Source organism: Microcebus murinus, chromosome 6 (genome assembly GCF_040939455.1).
Source record: "Microcebus murinus isolate Inina chromosome 6, M.murinus_Inina_mat1.0, whole genome shotgun sequence".
Lineage (NCBI taxonomy): Eukaryota > Metazoa > Chordata > Mammalia > Primates > Cheirogaleidae > Microcebus > Microcebus murinus.
In genome coordinates, this window is record NC_134109.1 from 38,812,218 (window position 1) to 38,832,112 (window position 19,895).

The 19,895-nt window shown below is 37.5% G+C and overlaps 2 protein-coding genes across 9 annotated transcripts in view; one reads left to right on the forward strand and one right to left on the reverse strand.

Annotated features, from left to right (window-relative positions):
* SLC38A6 (solute carrier family 38 member 6) overlaps positions 1-11,109 on the reverse strand; it is a 61,631-nt gene extending 50,522 nt beyond the window's left edge. For 6 of the 7 annotated variants that reach the window (XM_076003987.1, XM_012777640.2, XM_076003986.1 and 3 more), the window contains exons 1-3: positions 10,971-11,109; positions 9,131-9,261; positions 7,105-7,178 (exon numbers count right to left, since the gene is read on the reverse strand). In XM_076003987.1, the coding sequence (XP_075860102.1) occupies positions 7,105-7,178; positions 9,131-9,261; positions 10,971-11,075 (310 nt within the window). In that variant the 5' untranslated portion in view covers positions 11,076-11,109. The remainder of the gene's footprint in view (positions 1-7,104; positions 7,179-9,130; positions 9,262-10,970) is intronic. The other variant, XM_076003991.1, reaches the window with a different exon arrangement.
* Positions 11,110-11,195: 86 nt separating this feature from the next.
* On the forward strand, positions 11,196-17,902 carry TRMT5 (tRNA methyltransferase 5). 2 transcript variants are annotated; one of them, XM_012777645.2, is made up of 5 exons: positions 11,196-11,326; positions 12,425-13,080; positions 14,916-15,040; positions 16,738-17,389; positions 17,725-17,902. In XM_012777645.2, exons 1-5 carry the CDS (start codon positions 11,322-11,324, stop codon positions 17,808-17,810), a joined length of 1,524 nt encoding a protein of 507 aa, XP_012633099.1. In that variant the 5' UTR covers positions 11,196-11,321; the 3' UTR covers positions 17,811-17,902. The 2 variants fall into 2 exon arrangements, with proteins under 2 accessions (XP_012633099.1, XP_075860100.1); XM_076003985.1 differs by having other exon boundaries at positions 11,200-11,326; positions 12,514-13,080.
* Positions 17,903-19,895: the final 1,993 nt, after the last annotated feature.

The following is a 19,895-nucleotide window of genomic DNA, read 5'->3' on the forward strand; positions in this document are numbered from 1 at the left end:
TTAATCTCTTAGTGCCTCAGTTTTCTAATCTCTAAAGTGAATGTAATAATAGCTACCTCATATAGTTATTGTTAGATTAATACACGTGAATCTCTTAAAACAGCACTAAGCACACAGCTCAATAAATGTCATCTTTAAGAAAAACACACGACTAACATAGAAACAACATTATTGTATTTCCCACCTCACACTCAGTCTCCAGATTAAGATATGTTCATTGAGTGGAATGCAAGCAGGATTATCCAGCACTGTTTAAACCACTGTCTTCTCCCTCCTCTTTTGAATTACATGAATTAATTACATGAATTTAAATGCATGTTATGATTCAACTCCACTGTAATCCTAAAGAGGAATTATGGCCTGATCTACTCAGTAACAATAAAAAAGGAGAATTAGACAGATCTCAGAAATATTAACAAAGTTGATTAGTAATTGGGTGAGTGAATGAGGTAAAGAATATACAAATTAGGTGGTGTCATTCATAGAGGTAGGGTACAGGAAGAGGAGTACGTTTCAGGTATCAAATATGAAAGATCGATTTAATATTGAACACGTTATGCCTCTGGAACATCTAAGTGGAAAAGTTCAATTGCAGCTGACATGTACATTGGGAGCTTGGATTGAAATCATCAGCCCAGAGTTGGTAGTTAATCTATAAAAGTTTATAATGTTATTCAGAGACAATATGCTATAAGGATGGACAAAGATAGAATACTAGTGGCACAGAGACTGCTGGTTGTCTCTTCCTTCTACCTGAGTAACTGAACCCTTTTAGTTGGACCCATTGCCACCTCTAATAAAAACTACATTTTCCAGGCCTCCTTGCAATTTAGTATGGCCATGTGGCATTCAAAGTTCTGGCAACAAGAAGAGTGAATCTTAAGTGAGATGCATCTGGGGGGCATTCCTTTCTCTTTCTGCTATCTAGAATGTAGATGTGATGGTTTGCAATCTAGAAGTTATCCTGAACCTAAAAGATGTTAAGATGCATACAAGAATGGTGGAATAGAAAGATAGATGTCTGCATACTTGATGGTACTGTAGGTCAACCATAGTAGCCTGAACTGCATACCTATAGATAGCTTCTCCATTAGAGAAAAATACATTTTTGCCTTAAGTCATTATTTTCTGGATCTCAGTTACTCACAGTCAAATGTATTTCCTAATGCTATAACTGAGAATGACCAATGACAATGATAGTGATAATGCTAGCAATCATTTATTGAATATTTAATTTATAAGTACTATATGGAAAAAATAAAGCTGAGAAAAGGGTAGAGAGTGTTTGGGATGGAACTAGTTGCAAGTTTAAATGAAGTGTTCCAAAAAGATCTCGTGGAGAAGGTAAGATTTGTCAAAGGCTTGAAGGTGGTGAGGGAGCAAGCCATGTGGAAATCTGGAAGAGGAAACATCCAAGCAGAGAGCAAAGTACAAAAGTATGGAGGTGAGAGACTACCCAGTGCGTTTGAGGAATAGTAAGCACCACACAGCCAGACTGTGTGGGTCTGGCTCCTGGCTCCTCCACTTCCTAATTGGGGGACCCTGAACAAGTCACTTTAACCTTTCTTGCTGCAGTTTCCTCATTTTAAAAATGGGAATAATAATGGTACTTATATAACAGTATTGTTATAAGAATTAAACGAATATTTGTAAAGTCCTTAGAATGATGCGTGGCACAAAGTAAATGCTATATAAGTGAACATTAAATAAAATAAAATGAAAATAAACAGTATGACTGAAACAAAGTGAAGCATAGAGTACTAGAAGATAAATCAGGGAGATAAAAGCAGAAGCATATTATGTTGGACTTTGTAAGAATTTTGGCTTTTACTTTGAGTGAACTGGGAAGCCATTGGAGGATTTTGAGCAAAAAAAATGCTATGATCTAACTTATAATAACAGGATCATTATGATTGTTTTATTAAGAATATAGTGCAGTGAACAGGGGTGGAAGTAAAGAAACAAAAAGGTAACATATTACTACTATTGATGGTAGCTTAAAGGTGGGCAGTAGCAGCTGAGTGAGAAGGAATCAGATTATTGATTTTTTGAAGGGAAGGGAACAGGATATCATGGATTAGACATGAAGAATGAGGGAGAACAAAGAACAATCCAGAATAATTCCAAGATCTTTGGTCTAAGCAATTGGATGGAAGACATTACCATTTATTTGTTAATAGATGGGAAGAGGAAAAAGTGTAGACTGGCAGAATAAATATGGAGACTTTGATAAATCTGAGATATATATTAGACATCCAAGTGATGTCATAGAAGCAAATGATATGAGACTGAAGTTCAGGTATTCCAGGCTAGGGATATATATTTTAGAATCATCATGAGCCCAAGAGGGAATGTAAATAAGATTAGAGAAATAGTCCCAGAGGTACTCCAATGATTAGTGGCTAGGGAAATGAAGAGAACTCAGCAGAAGAAAAGAGTAGGAGTGTTTGGCCAGGGATGATGGCTCACACCTGTAATCCTAGCTCTCTGGGAGGCCGAGGTGGAAGGACAGTTTGAGGTCAGGAGTTCGAGACCACCTCAGCAAGAGTGAGACCCCATCTCTACTAAAAATAGAAAGAAATTAGCTGGACAACTAAAAATAGAAAAAATTAGCTGGGTGTGGTCATGCATGCCTATAGTCCTAGCTACTTGGGAGGCTGAGCCAGGAGGATTGCTTGAGCCCAGGAGTTTGAGGTTGCTATGAGCTAGGCTGACACCATAGCACTCTATCCCTGGCAACAGAGCGAGATTGTCTCAAAAAAAAAAAAAAAAGTAGGAGTGTTCAATGAAACAGGAAGAAAACCAGGAGAGTGAGAGTGTGAATAAAGTGTTTCACAGAGGAAGGCATTATCAACTGTGTCACATACTGCTGACTTGTCAACTAAGATGAAGACTGAGAACTGACAACTGGATTTAGCAATATGGAAGTCACTGGTACAATAATTATAGTAGAATGATGGGGAAAGTCTGACCAGAATGGGTTCAACCCTAGGAGGAGAGGGATTAGAAACATCTGGTATAAACAACTCTTTTAAGTTTTGCTGTGAAGACATGAAGCATATTGAAGGGATATGGAGTCAAAGAAACATTTTTAAGATGAAACAAATTATAGACTATTTGTACAGTGATAGAAAGGAAAACAGTAGAAAGGAAGAAAGATACAATAAACAAGAAAGAGGAGAGAATGGTTCAACTGATGTAGGTGAGAGCAGATGGGATCATAGCATAAGTAAAGGGGCTGGCCTTAGATATAAATACAAAGAGTTCATCCCAAGTAACAGAGTATATGGGCACAGATAAGATGGGTAGGTAGAAGAGTTGGCAAGAACTTATAAGGTCCTTTTATGATTGCTTCTATTTCCTCAGTGAAACAGAAAGTGAGGATATCAGTAAGAGTGAAATCAAGAAAAATGTGTTGAAGGTTTGAGAGAAAGGAGATGATATAAAAAAGTCAGATAGCAGATGGAAGAAAGCTAAATGAAGTGAATAAGTGAACTAAGGAGGTGGACTAGGATTGTATGATAGCATCATAGATCCATTAGACATTGAATTATAGTGATATAAGTTTGCATGGTTGTGTTTTTCTTCAGGAACATTCAAATGCACAGTTCCATGTATGAAGTAGGCAGACTTATATTTAACTATGGTTAGAATTTTGTCAGGGAAGTATGATGATGCAAGAGATAGGCAAGGGAGTAAAAACATAGTACTAAACCTCAACTGAATAAAGAAGGAAACAAGAACAAGAGTGTGGTAGACAGTGCAAAGGTATGAGGATGAATGAACTGAAGTCCTGATGAGAGTGAAGAACTGTTAGAGTCAGAACACTTGAGAGGGTGGTTAGGAAGACAGAAGAGGATGATGGTTGAAGGGAAGGATACTTGAAAGTAAGATTTTGGAGGGGCCAGAATTGTGGTAATGACAAGAGCAATGGTATAGCTATGGAAACAAGTAGCTGAGGTAGGTGGAGAATATGATCATAGAGAAGAAGTGATTCTGGAACTGAAAGTATTAAAAGGATTAGCTATATGGATATTGAAATCATCCAGAATTATGACAGGGGTAATACTAAAGAAAAAAAGGAAAGAAGGAGCTAAAATTCATAAAATGACAGGAAATGGTCTAGGAGTCTATACACAATAATAGAAAGGAGAAAAATACATGGTACATACTTATGAAATTCAAAGTTGGGAGGTTTAGGGACAGGGAGACAGTTGAGAAAGTGGAAATGAGGTACAAAGAGGGTACCTATTCCATCTTTAGAATAGTATGAGAGACATGAAAGACAAAGAGTAGCCACATGAAAGAACTACAGGGAAGCTAGGTACTCAGAGGAAGCTTAGGTTTCCTTAGAGAAAGAAAGTGAAGGAAATGTTCAGAAAAGAATTAAGGACATGTGGGTTTTGCTGATGATTGACCGTGAGTTCCATAGAAGACAGTAGAAGTGTTTCAAGAGTAGGAGAACAATGGAAGATAAGGTCAGGAAACAGATGACAGCCATATGGGATGAGTCTGGGAAATGAAGGATAATCTAAGATTCATGAAGTGACTGACATAAATTGAGATAAACGGCATAATGTCATTAATCCAAATAGTCTCAAAGCAGATAATGACGACAATGCGGTGAGTAGTGGGGATCAGGGACTAGCAAGTAAGGGTTTGGCCAGATGTATACAGAGCTTTGGTATTCTCATTCCCTCCAGCTGATAGTGATGAGGAGGCCAGTGGATAAGAGTTGTGAGTCTAGTCCAGAGCATAAGAAGTGTTCTAAAAAAAAGGCAATGAGCCAATTGTTTCTGAGAGAACAGTGTGTACAACTTCTTGCAACCCTTAGGGAATTTTGTCCCAGTGAGCATGCATAATAAGAGTTATCATTTAGCAAGGACTTGGCATTTTATGTATATTATTTTACTTCATTCTCATAACAATCCCATGAGGGAAGTATTATCATTGCCATTTTACAGATGACAAACTAAGGCTAGAGAGAATAAGGTACTTTATATGTCACCTCAGCTACTATGAAAAATCCTGATAGACCCAAAATCCTGTATAAAATCTAAAATAGAAAAATTTCACTTTACTTTTATAAAGTTAAACATTTTTCTTCCTCTTTTACCTCCAAGCACATAAATGAATAAATTATTTTGTAAAAACTTATGATAGCTCTTTCTCTGACCAATGAATTCAATGTGAGCATAATACTCCTTTATGACAGTTCAACAAACTGGGGGAAAAATTAGCTACATTATTCTCTAGTTTTTTATATATGAATGTATGTATTAAAAAAAAGAAAAGCCTACCACCACAGAGAATTTTATATTGACTGAAGGAATTCAATCAACGGAAGACAGGTGCACCGGTTTTGTATGAAAAACCATGAAGAAGTTAGCTCATGGACACAAGTAAGCTAAAAAAAAAAGTCAAAGGAAAAGAAAAAAGGAAGAGAAACATATGTTTTCACTTTATATGCCCCAGAGTTATAGAAGAACAAAAGGCAGTGTAAGAGTCTTCAATATATATGAACTGAAAGAGAGGAAAAAAATTAACATTACTTAGAAATTTCTATGAATTGAATACTATTCCCAAATAATTAAAATTAATAAAATATTTTAGTGTTATTAAAACTATAATGAAGTTTAGATGACATAGTTGCCACATAATTGACAAAAAGCTATTAAGATATTAGGTAAGCTATCATAATTAAGTAAAAACAATTTTTTCATACAAAGAAGCAAAATTTCAAAATATATAATTAAAATTCCAGTCAAGTTTCAGCAAGATTTATAAATAAATTTATCTAAAGCTATTATGCCTGAATTTGGGATGTTGTTATGAACAACTTGTTACTTTGGCATTAATATTTGCATTGTTTCCTAGTATTTTTATCTGTCTGCATGTTCACCCAAGCCCCTTGAGAACAGAGACATGCACTGGCTGGCCAAACCATTGCTACAAGTTACAGCTATGAACCATGGATCCTAAAGCAGTTTTGCATAAGAATCACCCACAGGACTTGAAAAAAACATGTTCTTGAGTCCTGCCTCAGGTTTTTGGAATTAGGATCCCTGATGTTTAGAAATCTGTGTATATAAAAAGATCTACGGGTGTTTTCTGATGCACAGATAGGTTTTAGGAAAACAAACTAGAGCAGTAGTTTTAGAACTATGTTCTGAGGAGTCTTAAAAGTTTCAGAAACATCTTTGGGCTTCTTGATCCATTTCAGCCAAGAATGATGCCATTTTTATCTATTTTTTGTATCTATTCTGCTTCTTAAAATCTGAAAACCATAAGACCAGACAGAGCAAAATGAACTCACCCATGTAAGAAGTAAAGCCATAATTTTGGCATCAAAATTGACCTAATCCAAAAATAAAAGAAACTATACAAAGACCAGGATTGATGGACATAGACTGTTCATTAATTACAGAAGGAAAACCTTATAAAAGCAGTTCTATAATTCATATGCTTTTATTTATTGCAACCTCAAAGAACTTATTCAATACATGACTAAATTGCATAATGAAATTTCAAATGGAAAAACATAAATACATATTATAGTAATTGCACATACTTCTGCCACTTAGAAAAAACTAGCTTATCATACACTTGCAAGTAAAAATACAAAATGTATCTAAATAAATCCAAAGCTTTGCCACCTTGCCTTTTACAATCCTAATTTTGCCATCTCTACCTCTGTCTAGTGGACAGACTAGGGCAGGGAAGGCAGCAATAGATCTGGGAAGGTGTTCTCCTTGAGGAGAAACATGATCAGAATGAAAATCTGTCTACTGCCTCCTCATAAGCATAAGGTTTGGATCCTCTGAATGTCTTTTAGGTGCTCCCCTAATCTACTCTAACCCAGAAAATTATGTTGTGCTATGGAGGAAAGCAGGGAAGAATGCTAGTTTCCTCCTGCCATCCTGTCCTTGGATATTCCTCCACAGGATTGGGTTTATATATTCTGGCCTTTTTAAATTCTCCATTTCAATCACCCTACCTAATAACATATGACCATTGGAAACTAGGTTTGAGACAGCCAATCCTTTATGTAAATACAAACTCAAGGGATTGCTTCACCAAATGAAACAGCATATTTTTACTCACCTGTCTGAATACACATACTGAGCAGAAGATGGACTGAGTAAGAAGCCAGGAGAGCAACTATCAGCAGCAAGAAACTAAAATATAAAAGAACACATAGTCAAAGCTCCCAAAAAGTTTCTCTATTTTATGGTGTCTCACTACAAAAAAAATTTCTTCACAAATGTTCATGTGGATTGTCTCTGAGTAGCTGAACAATGGTCATGAAGGAAATTACAAAGATATTATTACTTTTCTACTTTTTAGTACTTATCAAATTTTATTTAAATGAAAATGTACTGTTTTTAAAATCAAAAAAGAAATAAAAAAGAAACAAACTTTATTTAAAATGCAATTACACTTCCTCATTTTGTATTCTTGTCTGCTGACTGCTGGTTCAGCCATTCAATGATCTTGTAAAATTTCTCTTTTATGACTGTTTTTTCCTATTTTAAGTGTAAACAGAAGTTTCAGTTATGAAATCTATCTTCTTCTTTTCCCTTCCCTTCCTCCTTCCCATGATGTGGACCTCCTTACCATAATTTCACCTCTAATATTAAGGCTGTATTTCCTAATATCTATTAAACATACACACTCTCTCCAAACCAAACCAAAACAATACAGTTAACACACTTGTAATGACACAATTTGAAAAATGTGCAAACAATATAATGATTGAAGTCTTCTCACCAACAGTGTAAGAAGAAACAACATGCATAATTTCCAACTTATCCTCAGGAAAGTACTAGCAGCACAAGTTTCTAGCTATAGAGCTGGTCCCAGTAGATTGCCCCAATAGTTGAAGATATTCTATTTCTGTGGTCCAGGTAATACTTGTTAATTAGCAAAATTGAGAGGTGAGAGTATACTCCATTAAACTGACATCAGAGATCTCACAAAGTAGCAATTTCTTATCACCAAAAGAGGCAGTTGATATGATTCAGTGAACACGCATTCATTCAGTGGTATACATCTGTGTGTAAGACCCTGGTGTATAAAACATGATTTTTCAAAAAGAAACAAAAAGCAAGAGCTCTATGTCTTGCCTAAAGTGTCACATATAGTTTTTATTTTTAAAAATAATGAAAGTTTGTGAATACATATAATAAAAGCAAGTTGGGTTACTTAAAAGTTGGTGTGCTTATCAAAATATTTGTAATAAAAGGAAATAGATCTAAATGAGACTCTACATATTTTAAATTTCTTAGTAAAACAGGTCTGCTTCTACTAACAAAACAAACAAAAGAAATTTGTTTATTCATTCTATTAGTCATGGTGCTAGATGTTAAGGATAAGTTTCAGTTCTAATGGACAGTTTAGTGGGGGAGATTAACTTGCAAACAAATCATAACACATTATAATAACAGAATGAATATACAAAATATTATGGGAGCACAGAAAATCCAGGACTGTATTCTATTCAGGGCAAAACTACCTTATGAGCTGAGTATGGAAAGATGAAAAATAGGCACAGAACACATGCCTGACCTCAGAAAGTGAAATAAGACTACTTAACAATAGGAGAGGAGAAGATGGAGAAGAATGAAATGATTATGTTTGCACTTATAAAATTACTATTTATAAGTAATCTGCATGGCTGATAAACTTGACACAAGGAATACGCCACTTCTTTTATTTTTTAAAGAGATCCTCGACTTGTTCTATCCTCCATGCTGGAGTGTAGTGGTGCAATCACAGCTCACTGCAGCCTCTAATTCCTGGGCTCAAGTGATCCTCCTGCCTCAGCCTCCCAAGTAGCTCGCATTATAAACACGAGCCACCACACCTGCTGTGAATAAGTTTTTAAGGTTATAAAAGAGAGTCGATCAAGTTCCCATTTTTAAAAACTATCCACACTTTTGGATAAAAAAGCAAACTATATAGTAATCCTCCAAGCTACAGACTAGCATCAACATTAGCGAGAAAAATAGTAAAACCTCAGGAATAATTTAACTGGAAACTGTATAACAGCAGCTTCTGGAACCTATCTCTTTGCTTCTCAGTGTACTATCAAAATGGGGAAAAACTGATAGTAAAATATGAAACTCACCTAAATCCAAGGATACCGGTATTAGCCATAACATAAGCTAAGCCAAGGATGCCACTTCCCATGATGGCATTCATCAAATTAAACACTGAGAAACCAAATGAAACACCTGAGGATCCCTGTCTGTGAAGTTCCTGTAAGCACACAAATTTAGAAATGTTAAATGTTTGGATGATGGAATTCAAATTTTGTGAAGAAATCACTGAACGGTTATGGAAAAATCCGCAAACCACCAGGTTTTGTGTGACACACTAGGTGCTTAACCAGCCTGAGTTTCCTTTCCTTTCCTTCCCACCTCCCACTAGTGCAGCTCCAGGAACCTTGAGATTCCTAGGAAAATCATCTCTACCAGTACAGAGACCAGGTAGGCTTCAGGAAGAGCCAGGACTAACCTTGAGTTTGCCAAGAGATGAAGATAGGACAGGAATGGGGTGGGGACGCAGAGGAAGGATATGGCCTCTTCTCTTGTGATTACTGAAAATCCCTGAGTCATCTTGGGACTGGGTTAACAACTGTCCAATTAGTAGGACTGTAAAACTAATCTCTATTTATTACTTAATGAATTAATTCCATCCAACTTGAAGGACAGTCAGGAATATCTTGCAATGACACTATAATAAACGGAAGCAATTCACATTGCTCTGGAGAGGATATCCCTGAAAACACCCCCTCCCCCCATAGCATTTGGGAACAAAGTCCTAGACACTGTTACAGTCCAATGATTTGACTTAAAAAGCACAGTGTCCACTGCACAGGCTTTAGGGTCAGGGAAATGCTAAACACTTTTTTTTTTTTTGAGACAGGGACTCACTCTATCACCCAGGCTAGAGTGCAGAGGCTGGATCATATAGCTCACTGCAGCGTTCCTCAAGAGATCCTCCTGCCTTAGCCTCCTGAGTAGCTAGGACTACAGTAACTGACACTACCACGCCTGGCTAATTTTTAAGCTTTTTGTAGAGAAGGGGTCTTGGTATGTTGACAAGGCTGGTCTCAAACTCCTGGCCTCAAGGAATTCTACTGCCTAGGCCTCCCAAAGTGTTGGGATTACAGGCATGAGCCACAGTGCCCGTCCTTATGCACTTATTATTATTGCCAGATCATTTCCACTCCTCCACCGCTAAAGAGTTCTTAAGTAAGATGTTTATAACTCCCTCAATGGCTGAGTTGAGAAAAGAAAAATCCTATGACTCTTGCAAAGTTGTCACAAGACTGGTAGAGAAAACAGGAACGTGATAAAGATACTAAGCAGTGAGTCACACCGCCCTACAGTGCTCATCCCGTCCGGTGCCCAGCCTCCACTCAGCGCTACATGTCTTCCACTGGAGACTGCAACTTTACTTCAGCTTTTCTTTCTAGAGCATCGGTCCCCAACCTTTTTGGCACCAAGGACAGGTTTCATGGAAGACAACTTTTCCACAGACCCGGGCGGGGGATGGGGGGGGGGAGACGGAGCTCAGGCGTTGATGAGAGCTATGGGGAGCGGCTGTAAATACAGATGATGAATCTTCACTCACTCGCCTGAGCAGCCAGTTCCTAAGTTTTATGGAAGACAATTTTTCCACGGACGGGGATGGAGCATTCCTAACAGGCAGCGGACAGGTACCGGGCTGCGGCCAGGGGGCTGGGGACCGCAGTTCTAGAGTATGTTAGGGTGCCGTCACATTCATAACCCCTTCGATCTCATCTGACTCTTAGCTGCTGCCTTCGGGACCCAACCCCAGGGCCCGGGATTCAGCTGCTCCCCTCTACCGGTGCCCTGCTCCTTCTTCTCCAGTTATTCAGCAGGCACGTGAGGGAAGCCAAGGGCGTCAGCGCCTGGAAAAAAAACAGAGGCCACTTATACGTTGCTTAGCAACGGACTCAACTCTTCCGCCTCCGCCTCTTCGGGTTGCTGCGCAGAGACGTACCAGCCCCGCTCAGCGTTGATGCTCTCCTGGGAGGTCTCCATGCTGCTCTTTTGCTAACTATCAGGCCCATCTGAGAACCTTTTCCCCTGCCCTGTGATCTCGTCGTTAGTCGCGCCGGAGGAGGAGCCATCGGCCCTGCCCTTCGGTGTTTCCGGCACCTCTCCGCAGCTGGTAAAAAAGGAGCGCGTCGACTTGATCTGACGCTAGCCCTTTCTGCGGCGAGCGGTGATGATGTCATCGAAGGCCGGCCCATCTTCCCGCAGCTGGTTTTGGAGCGGCACCGGAGCATGAGGTGAGGAGTCTAGTCACCGAACCAGATGCGGAGCGACTCTGGGAATTGAATGGTGCAGTGCTGAGGTGGCGGCCGCGGTGCCCTTGGCGGTTCAGACGGGCTGATGGTCCAGGGGCGGTACCAGTCCGGCCGGGCTGCTCTCTGCCTCGTGCGGCCTGGGCACGGAAACGCCGCGGGGTCACCCATCCGCCCAGGTGTCGCGCTTGGGTCCGAGTTAAATCCTTTAGCCGCATTTTTACAGATGGGAAACCGACACTTACATTAAGTAATCTACTCAGGGTCACCCAAGTGGTTAACTGCTGGACCCATTTTGAACCCTATGAGGTTAAACTTTGTTGCTTTACAGGATTCTGGAGCAGAACCTTTTCCCATTACAATTACTTAGTTGGTATTTTAGAAAACAAAGTGAGTAATACTGTGCATATAACACTCAGCAGAGCTGTCGCCCTCAGAATATGGAAACCTCTAGTTAAGGACAGGACCTGTGGCAGTAAACATGGAGGACTAACAACATAGCAATATATTAGGAACACAAGCACTAAAGTCAGACCTTGCTAAGCCACTTACCAGCAACGAAACTTTGGGTGAGGTAACCTACTTCTGAGCTTTAGTTTACTCATTTACAAAATGAGGACGCTATACTTCACACCTCCCAAGATTGACAATATGTATAAAGCATTTGGCACAGCATCTGACACAGTAAGCACCCGTGAGAATATCCCGATAAGTATATCCATTGGTTATGTCATGTAAATGACCATTTCATTTTAGACATGACCCTTTAACCCAAATTTCAGCCTTCCAATCCCAAATGTATTCTGTAGAAAATTGTGGGTAGAGAGGTTCATTGAGTACGGAACGCTGATGCATGGATCACTGGCAGCAGGTGGGTTAAAGGTGTAAATTTATTATCTGCCACTAATAAAAGTCATCCTATTCTGGAAAAGATAGTATACTTTACACACACCACTAAAAGTTTTATCAGCATTTAGCAGGTTATTTGAAACAATAGAACTTAGATTTTTATTCTCAAAAACCTGTGAACATGAACATTAGTTTGTAGCTTTATGGTATTTCTTAAGTAAATACTTTTTCTAGGATCTTATGGAGACCATTTGAATTCTCAAGAAGACTTCTGAAAGTGAAAAGCTGCAGCATAACTGAATCAGAATTTTTGATTCCACTAGCTTGGACATCGCTGACACAGAAACTTAGGAAAGCATCTGATATTTCCTTACCCGGTCAACGAAAAAGATCCTCAACCATGCCAGAAATAGAAACAAATGAGAGAGACTCTGAATTGTTTTCACCACCTTCTGATGTTCGAGGCATGACAAAACTTGATAGAACAGCTTTTAAAAAGACAGTCACCATTCCAGTGCTTAAAGTGAAGAAAGAAATAGTCAATAAATTGATGCGATCCCTTAAAAGGGCAGCACTGCAGCGCCCAGGCATAAAACGTGTGATTGAAGATCCGGACGATGAAGAAAATAGACTAATTATGTTGGATCCCTATAAAATGTTTACTCATGATTCTTTTGAGAAAGCAGAACTCAGTATTTTAACACAGCTTAATGTCAAACCACAAATATCTAAATATAATTTGGAACTAACTTATGAAAACTTTAAGTCAGAGGAAATCTTGAAAGCTGTGCTTCCTGAAGGTCAAGATGTGACTTCAGGGTTTAGCAGAGTTGGACATATTGCACACTTGAACCTTCGAGATCATCAGCTACCTTTCAAGCATTTAATTGGTAGGTGTGTTATGGTATTTTGTGTGGGTATGATTTTAGGACTGTGCTGTTATGCATTTCCTTTGTTTTTATTCATGTGCTGGAAAGGAATTCACAAATTCTAATTTTAGTTTTTAAAATTATGTTTTTAAATGCCAAATTTCAGCCTTGGGACATTTTATCATTGTAACTTTAAGCTGTATCTTGAGCTACGTACCCTCTTTTACGGGCCATTTTGGAAAACCCTCTTTAGAGTCATAGCAAGCTGTATTGGTCCAGGCTTTTGTGTACACCAATACATAAGTGTAGATTAAACTTGAATTATTTGCCTTGGCAGCTACATTGAACATATTTTTTTTGGTACCCAAGACTTATTAGTCTTTCAGGACTGTGTTCAATACTAGCTTTCATAAATTTGAGTGTTTTATAGTCAAAAATGCAAGACATCGTTTATATGCTTTCATTGATTCAACCAACTGATCCTCTTCTATGTGTCAGGCACCATACTTTGTTTTTTAGCACTCCTAACCTAAATTCTCCAAATTGTTTTTTTAAATATAATTATCAGAACTTCTGGGAATTATTTTCAGCTTTAAATGTAGTACTCAGTATTTTGCATGGGTAGGATTTTAGGACTGTGCTGTTATGCATTTCCTTTGTTTTTATTGATGAAAGCGACTGATGATGGATAGTGGTGACATAATACTTAAACAGATTCTTATAATTGTGACTGGGTGCAAATGTCAAGTCTAGGCTTTCCTGTGAATTACTGCCTACTCTAACTCAAACATTCCTTTGGCATTCCTATTTTATAACCTCTCTTTCATAAAGGGGCACTCATAGGTTAAAAGTAATACATTTTCATACAAGAATGATTTTAAAGATATTACTACAGACCTTCAGAGTAGCTTTTAAAAAAGTTTTAATTTCATTCATTATTTCAAACTAACTTCTATACCTTAAAAATTGAGTTCAGATAAATGAAACAGAACAGGATAGAGCAATGATTGATTAGAGTTTATTGATATTATATATATATATAGTAAATTAGATGTCTAATTATCAGAGAGAATTTGGACAGATTCTGGTTGTATTTCAGCATATTTGTATGACTGAGTACTTTTTACTAACTCACAAATCAAGTTATCTTTCCTTATGTAGTGAATAGCATATCGATTTTTATAAAAATTTTTAAGTGCTAACCAAAAATAGACTGATTAAAAGACATCAATATGCCACTTCTGATGTATTTTATTATCTTTATAGCCCTTCTGCTGTGATAAATATTTGACAAAAAGAACAATTTAAGTAAATGAACATTTTATTTAGACAAGACTCTAAAGAATCTATGTTTCTTTTATTTGGAAATATTGTTTTGCCAGCATAAATTTCCAAAGTGGAGGCATTTGTTTTAAATCCACAGTAAAACAGACATTTGGTTTGAGGCCAGTGGGGACAGCCAGATGTTATGCTGTTTTCTGAGACCATTTGTTGCCAGGGTCTTTGTCTTTACTTTCTTTCTCAGTTCCCTGTGGTCTACCTTTTTGTTTACTTGTTGTATTGGGACATTTGAAAAGATTTAGAAAAAATGCAAACATATTAGGTAGACCCAAACTCCTCAACATTTTTTTCTTTAAAAATGTACCCATTTTCTGTGAGTATTGGCATCAATCAGACATTAATTTTAATAATCTGCTGAAGTTTTAGAATTGCATGCCACATTACACACTGTAGGTACAGTTTTTATTTATACTCTAAAGAAAATGTAATTCATCTCTGTTTTATATTTGCAGTTTTAGCCTTGATTTTGTAATCAACAGGCAGGATTTATTATTAATTTTCATCTTTTCTTTTAGGCCAAGTTATGATTGACAAAAATCCAGGAATCACCTCAGTGGTAAATAAAATCAATAATATTGATAATACATACCGAAATTTCCAAATGGAAGTATTGTCTGGAGAGGAGAACATGATGACCAAGGTATATTTTATTATCTCCAAATAAAGTGTATATCAAGATTAATGTTTAGAATCAGAATAGAAGACAAAGATTAAAGATATTTATCACAACCAGTATTGATGAGTATGTGAGAATGTGAGCACTCACATAGACTACTGATGGGATAACTGTGACAGATAAAGTCTTTCCAGAAGAATTGATTAAACTCTGTTATAATTATGCAATGGAATATTACATCATTAACGATTTTTTAGCTCCATATTTGTTAAAATAAATTGTCCATTGCCAGTTTAAATGACAAAAAAGAAAGTTATAGGCTGGGCGCGGTGGCTCAAGCCTGTAATCCTAGCACTCTGGGAGGCCGAGGCGGGTGGATTGCTCGAGGTCAGCAGTTCAAAACCAGCCTGAGCAAGAGTGAGACCCCGTCTCTACTATAAATAGAAAGAAATTAATTGGCCAACTAATATATATATATAAAATTAGCCAGGCGTGGTGGCGCATGCCTGTAGTCCCAGCTACTCGGGAGGCTGAGGCAGAAGGATCGCTTGAGCCCAGGAGTTTGAGGTTGCTGTGAGCTAGGCTGACGCCACGGCACTCACTCTAGCCTGTGCAACAAAGCGAGACTCTGTCTCAAAAAAAAAAAAAAAGAAAAGAAAGTTATAGAACAGTGTGTACAAAATAGTTCTCAAGACATACTTAATCCTTGTAGATTATGCCTAGAAAGACTTTTAGTTGACAGAAACTTGCAGAAACATTTCCAACTCTGGAACCTTAATAATATGGCCAGAAGCATTTGATGTGCTTGGGAGGGGGGGAAAATGTACAAATTTGGAATTAAAGTCCAGGAAAGCAGAGATGGAAGATATATCTCTCTGAGATTTACAGAATTTAGGAACTTTCTGGCCTTTGATTCTTCACCCATAAATTAAGGGATATAAGATGATGGCTAAGGTCGTATTCTATGACTGCAATTTTAGTTTTATTTTCTGTTTTCTAACATGTCTGTGATAGACAAAAGAAATGGCACGAAGTCATAATTTTGTTCAAGACTTATCTTCACTGTATATATTTAGTTTACCCATGAAAATTCAAATTTGGGAAAGGAAAGAAAATATGAGAATGATTGATTCATCATATACATTGACTCTAACTTACAGATGTGAAATTTGCAAAGTCCAAGTAACTATCTAAAAACATAGTAAAATACCTCAAAATTCAATGCTATATCTATCATGCCTCTCTTTTACAAACTGAAAACTACATAAGGAGAGAAGCTTGTTTGCTGTGTGGAAGTGCTATCTGCAACTTAGCTACCCACCATGCAGATCTGTGTGGTTTGTTGTTTCAAATCATAGGCCTTTTCTTCCCTATCTGGTGACATAAGAGAGTATAATTAAACCAGTTAATTCGCCTATCTTAAAAATTTCTCATGTGATTTGGAAACTACTTTATGGCTTTTTAGGATTGAAATGGAGAACCATTTGGCTTTGAAGAGATGATTTTTCTCATGAAAAAGTCTTCTGCAATATATTAACTGGCCCCCCAGGATTAGCATAAAAACCAGTTGTCTAATTAAAATGCCTTTAAATGCACTGTTACTTGCTCTTACAGTAGTAAATTTAAATGTGTATGTGTTTGCTTATGCATACACACACCTATCCAATATCAGTGGCTGGAATTTAGGGCCAAGGAGATTAACTAAAAGTATATGTTTTCAGGTTCGAGAAAACAACTACACCTATGAATTTGATTTTTCAAAAGTCTATTGGAATCCTCGTCTCTCTACAGAACATAGCCGTATCACAGAAATTCTCAAACCTGGCGATGTCCTATTTGATGTTTTTGCTGGGGTTGGGCCCTTTGCCATTCCAGCAGCAAAGAAAAACTGTACTGTATTTGCCAATGATCTCAATCCTGAATCCCATAAATGGTTGTTGCACAATTGTAAATTAAATAAAGTGGACCAAAAGGTGAAAGTCTTCAACTTGGATGGGAAAGAATTCCTGCAAGGACCAGTCAAAGAAGAGTTAACGCAGCAGCTGGGACTGTCAAAAGAAAGAAAACACTCTGTGCACATTGTCATGAACTTGCCAGCAAAGGCTATAGAGTTTCTTAGTGCTTTCAAATCACTTTTAGAAGGGCAGCCATGCAGCAGGGAGCTCCTTCCCATAGTCCACTGTTACAGCTTTTCCAAAGATGCTGATCCTGCTGAGGATGTTCGGCAACGAGCTGGAGCTGTGTTAGGCATTTCCTTGGAGGCATGCAGTTCAGTTCACCTAGTAAGAAATGTGGCCCCTAATAAGGAAATGCTATGCATCACTTTTCAGATTCCTACCGCTATACTCTACAAGAACCAGACCATGAATCTAGGTGAGCAATTTCTGGGGAATTAAATGTAAACTATAATAACTTTCATGTATCTTTCTTTGGGCTACATATATATTTTGTATTACTTAATTAGTTACTTATGTTCAAGATCTCTTTCCATTCAATTGTGACTGGTTTCTCCCAATTTTACAAATTTTAGTATGATATACTGTTCAGTCTAATGGAAGCCTATTTCATTAAAATAATAAACCTAGAGGAATATTATTTCATGTTTAACTAAATTAAAAATCTTAAAAATGGCTATACTGCTTGTTTTTTAAAAATATTTTCAACTGCTAAATTTCTTACCTAAAATAGGTTTTCTGAATTTGTTACAGAGCATCACGAAGATCCACCTGTTAAACGACAGAGGACAGATGAAGCCTTTTCAGAAGAAAAAACACAAATTGCTTCAAACACTTAATTGGAAATGTTTTCTCTATCTCCCCACTAGTATTTTATGTAGTGAAATATAATTTGTATGCTTTAATAAAATTTTAGCATCTGGGTACTTTACTGTTGAGCCCTTATACTTTGCCCTACTGTCCTGTAAGTTGAAGATTACCAAATTAAACTTTAACTTTAGGACTAAAAACAGAATCCTAACTCTCCCCCCAACCAACTGAACAGAGAAACCTTCTGAGTTCCTGACCATGATGATATGGGAGATCAAACACTCTTCATTATACCCACTACCTTTGCAGTTTAGACACAATAACTGACCAGCATTGATGTTAAAATAGAGATCATAGACTGACAGAATGTGTTCTTTATGGCAATAAGATAACAATTTGTAAACAAGACCTAAGGCCATGCCGGGCAAGGGTTAAGTCACCTATCCCTACACTTGAAAAATAAACTATGTTCTAAATGTCATAAGGTTTTTCTTTTTCTCTAGCAGCTAAACAAGTACTGGCAATATTAAAACAAATTGTAGTTCACCCATAGCTGACTAACTAACCCCCTTGTTCCACAAGCCAAAGCTTTGGATAAGAGACTGATTTCAATAAATTTCACCTGATCGGAGACCACCAACTGTAGTCTGGTTCCAGTTGGTTTACAGAGGCTGCACACTTGAGTTCCCTTGTGTCCCTGCTTCACCGCCTTTTGCCATATAGGGCCTAATTGTAATACATTCAAATGTTAAGTCTCCCTGCAAAAGTAAACATGGGATACGTATAACCCGCATGTTTGCTTATCATACATGCATTAGGAGCCCCTTCATGAATATTCATAGCTCATGTAACCTGCTGAACATGTGTACTTTTCACCATTAAAGCTCCTGCCCCAGAAAGTGCCTGTTTCTGGGCTCTCCCAGAGGCTATACTTCCCAGCTGGTCAGGACAGCCACCTTGTAGGCTGTAATCCTTTATAAGAAAGTCTAGATTTATAAATTGATTTTCAAGTGCACATTTTAAAATAAATGCATTAAAAATATATATTCCAGAAAATTACAGGGGTATGTATGCTTCAGTCACATCAATTGCTTTTGTACTGCTTAAGTCACCCAGACTGTACATTGTACCCAATAGATATGATTTCACCCATTTCCTCCTCCACACTCTCACCTGTATGATTTCCATTGAGTTTTACTTTCATCTGTGCACATGAGTCCTGATTGGTTAGTTCCAGTTTAATAGTGAATACATTTGGTGTTTTTCCATTCTTGCCATACTTCACTTAGGAGGATGGTCTCTAGTTCCATCCAGATTGTTGCAAAAAGTATTAATTCATTTTTTATGGCTGAGTAGTACTCCATGGTATACATATGCCACATTTGATTAATCCACTCATGAATTGAAGGGCACTTGAGTTGACTCCACATCTTTGTGATTGTGAACTGTGCTGCAGTAAACATTCTAGTGCCAGTGTCTTTTTGATAAAATGACTTTTTTTCCTTTGGGTAAATACCCAGTAGTGGGATTACTGGATCAAATGGTAGGTCTACTTTTAATTCTTTGAGGAATCTACATACTATTTTCCATAGAAGTTGAATTGTTTGTACACCAACAGTGTCTAAGTGTTCCTTTCTCTTTGCATTAATGCCATCATCTGTTGTTTTGGGACTTTTTGATGAAAGCCATTCTCACTGGGGTTAGGTGATATCTCATTGTGGTTTTGATTTGCATTTCTCTGTTAGTGAGGTTGAGCATTTTTTCATGTTTATTGGCCATTAGTCTATCTTCTTTTGAAAGCTTCTGTTCATGTCTTTTGCCCACTTTTTAATGGGGTGGTTTGATTTTTTTCTGGATTTGTTTGAGTCCTTTGTAGATTCTGGTTATTAGTCCTTTATAAGATGCATAGCATGCAAATATTTTCTCCTATTCTGTATGTTGTATCCCATTATGCCTGTTGGTTGATTCCTTGGCTGTGCAGAAGCTTTTTAATTTAATCTAGTCCCATTTATTTATTTTTGTTGTTGCTGTGGTTGCTCTTGGTGTCTTCTTCATAAATTCTTTGCCTAGGCCGATATCCAGAAGAGTTTTTCCAACATTTTCTTCTAGAATTC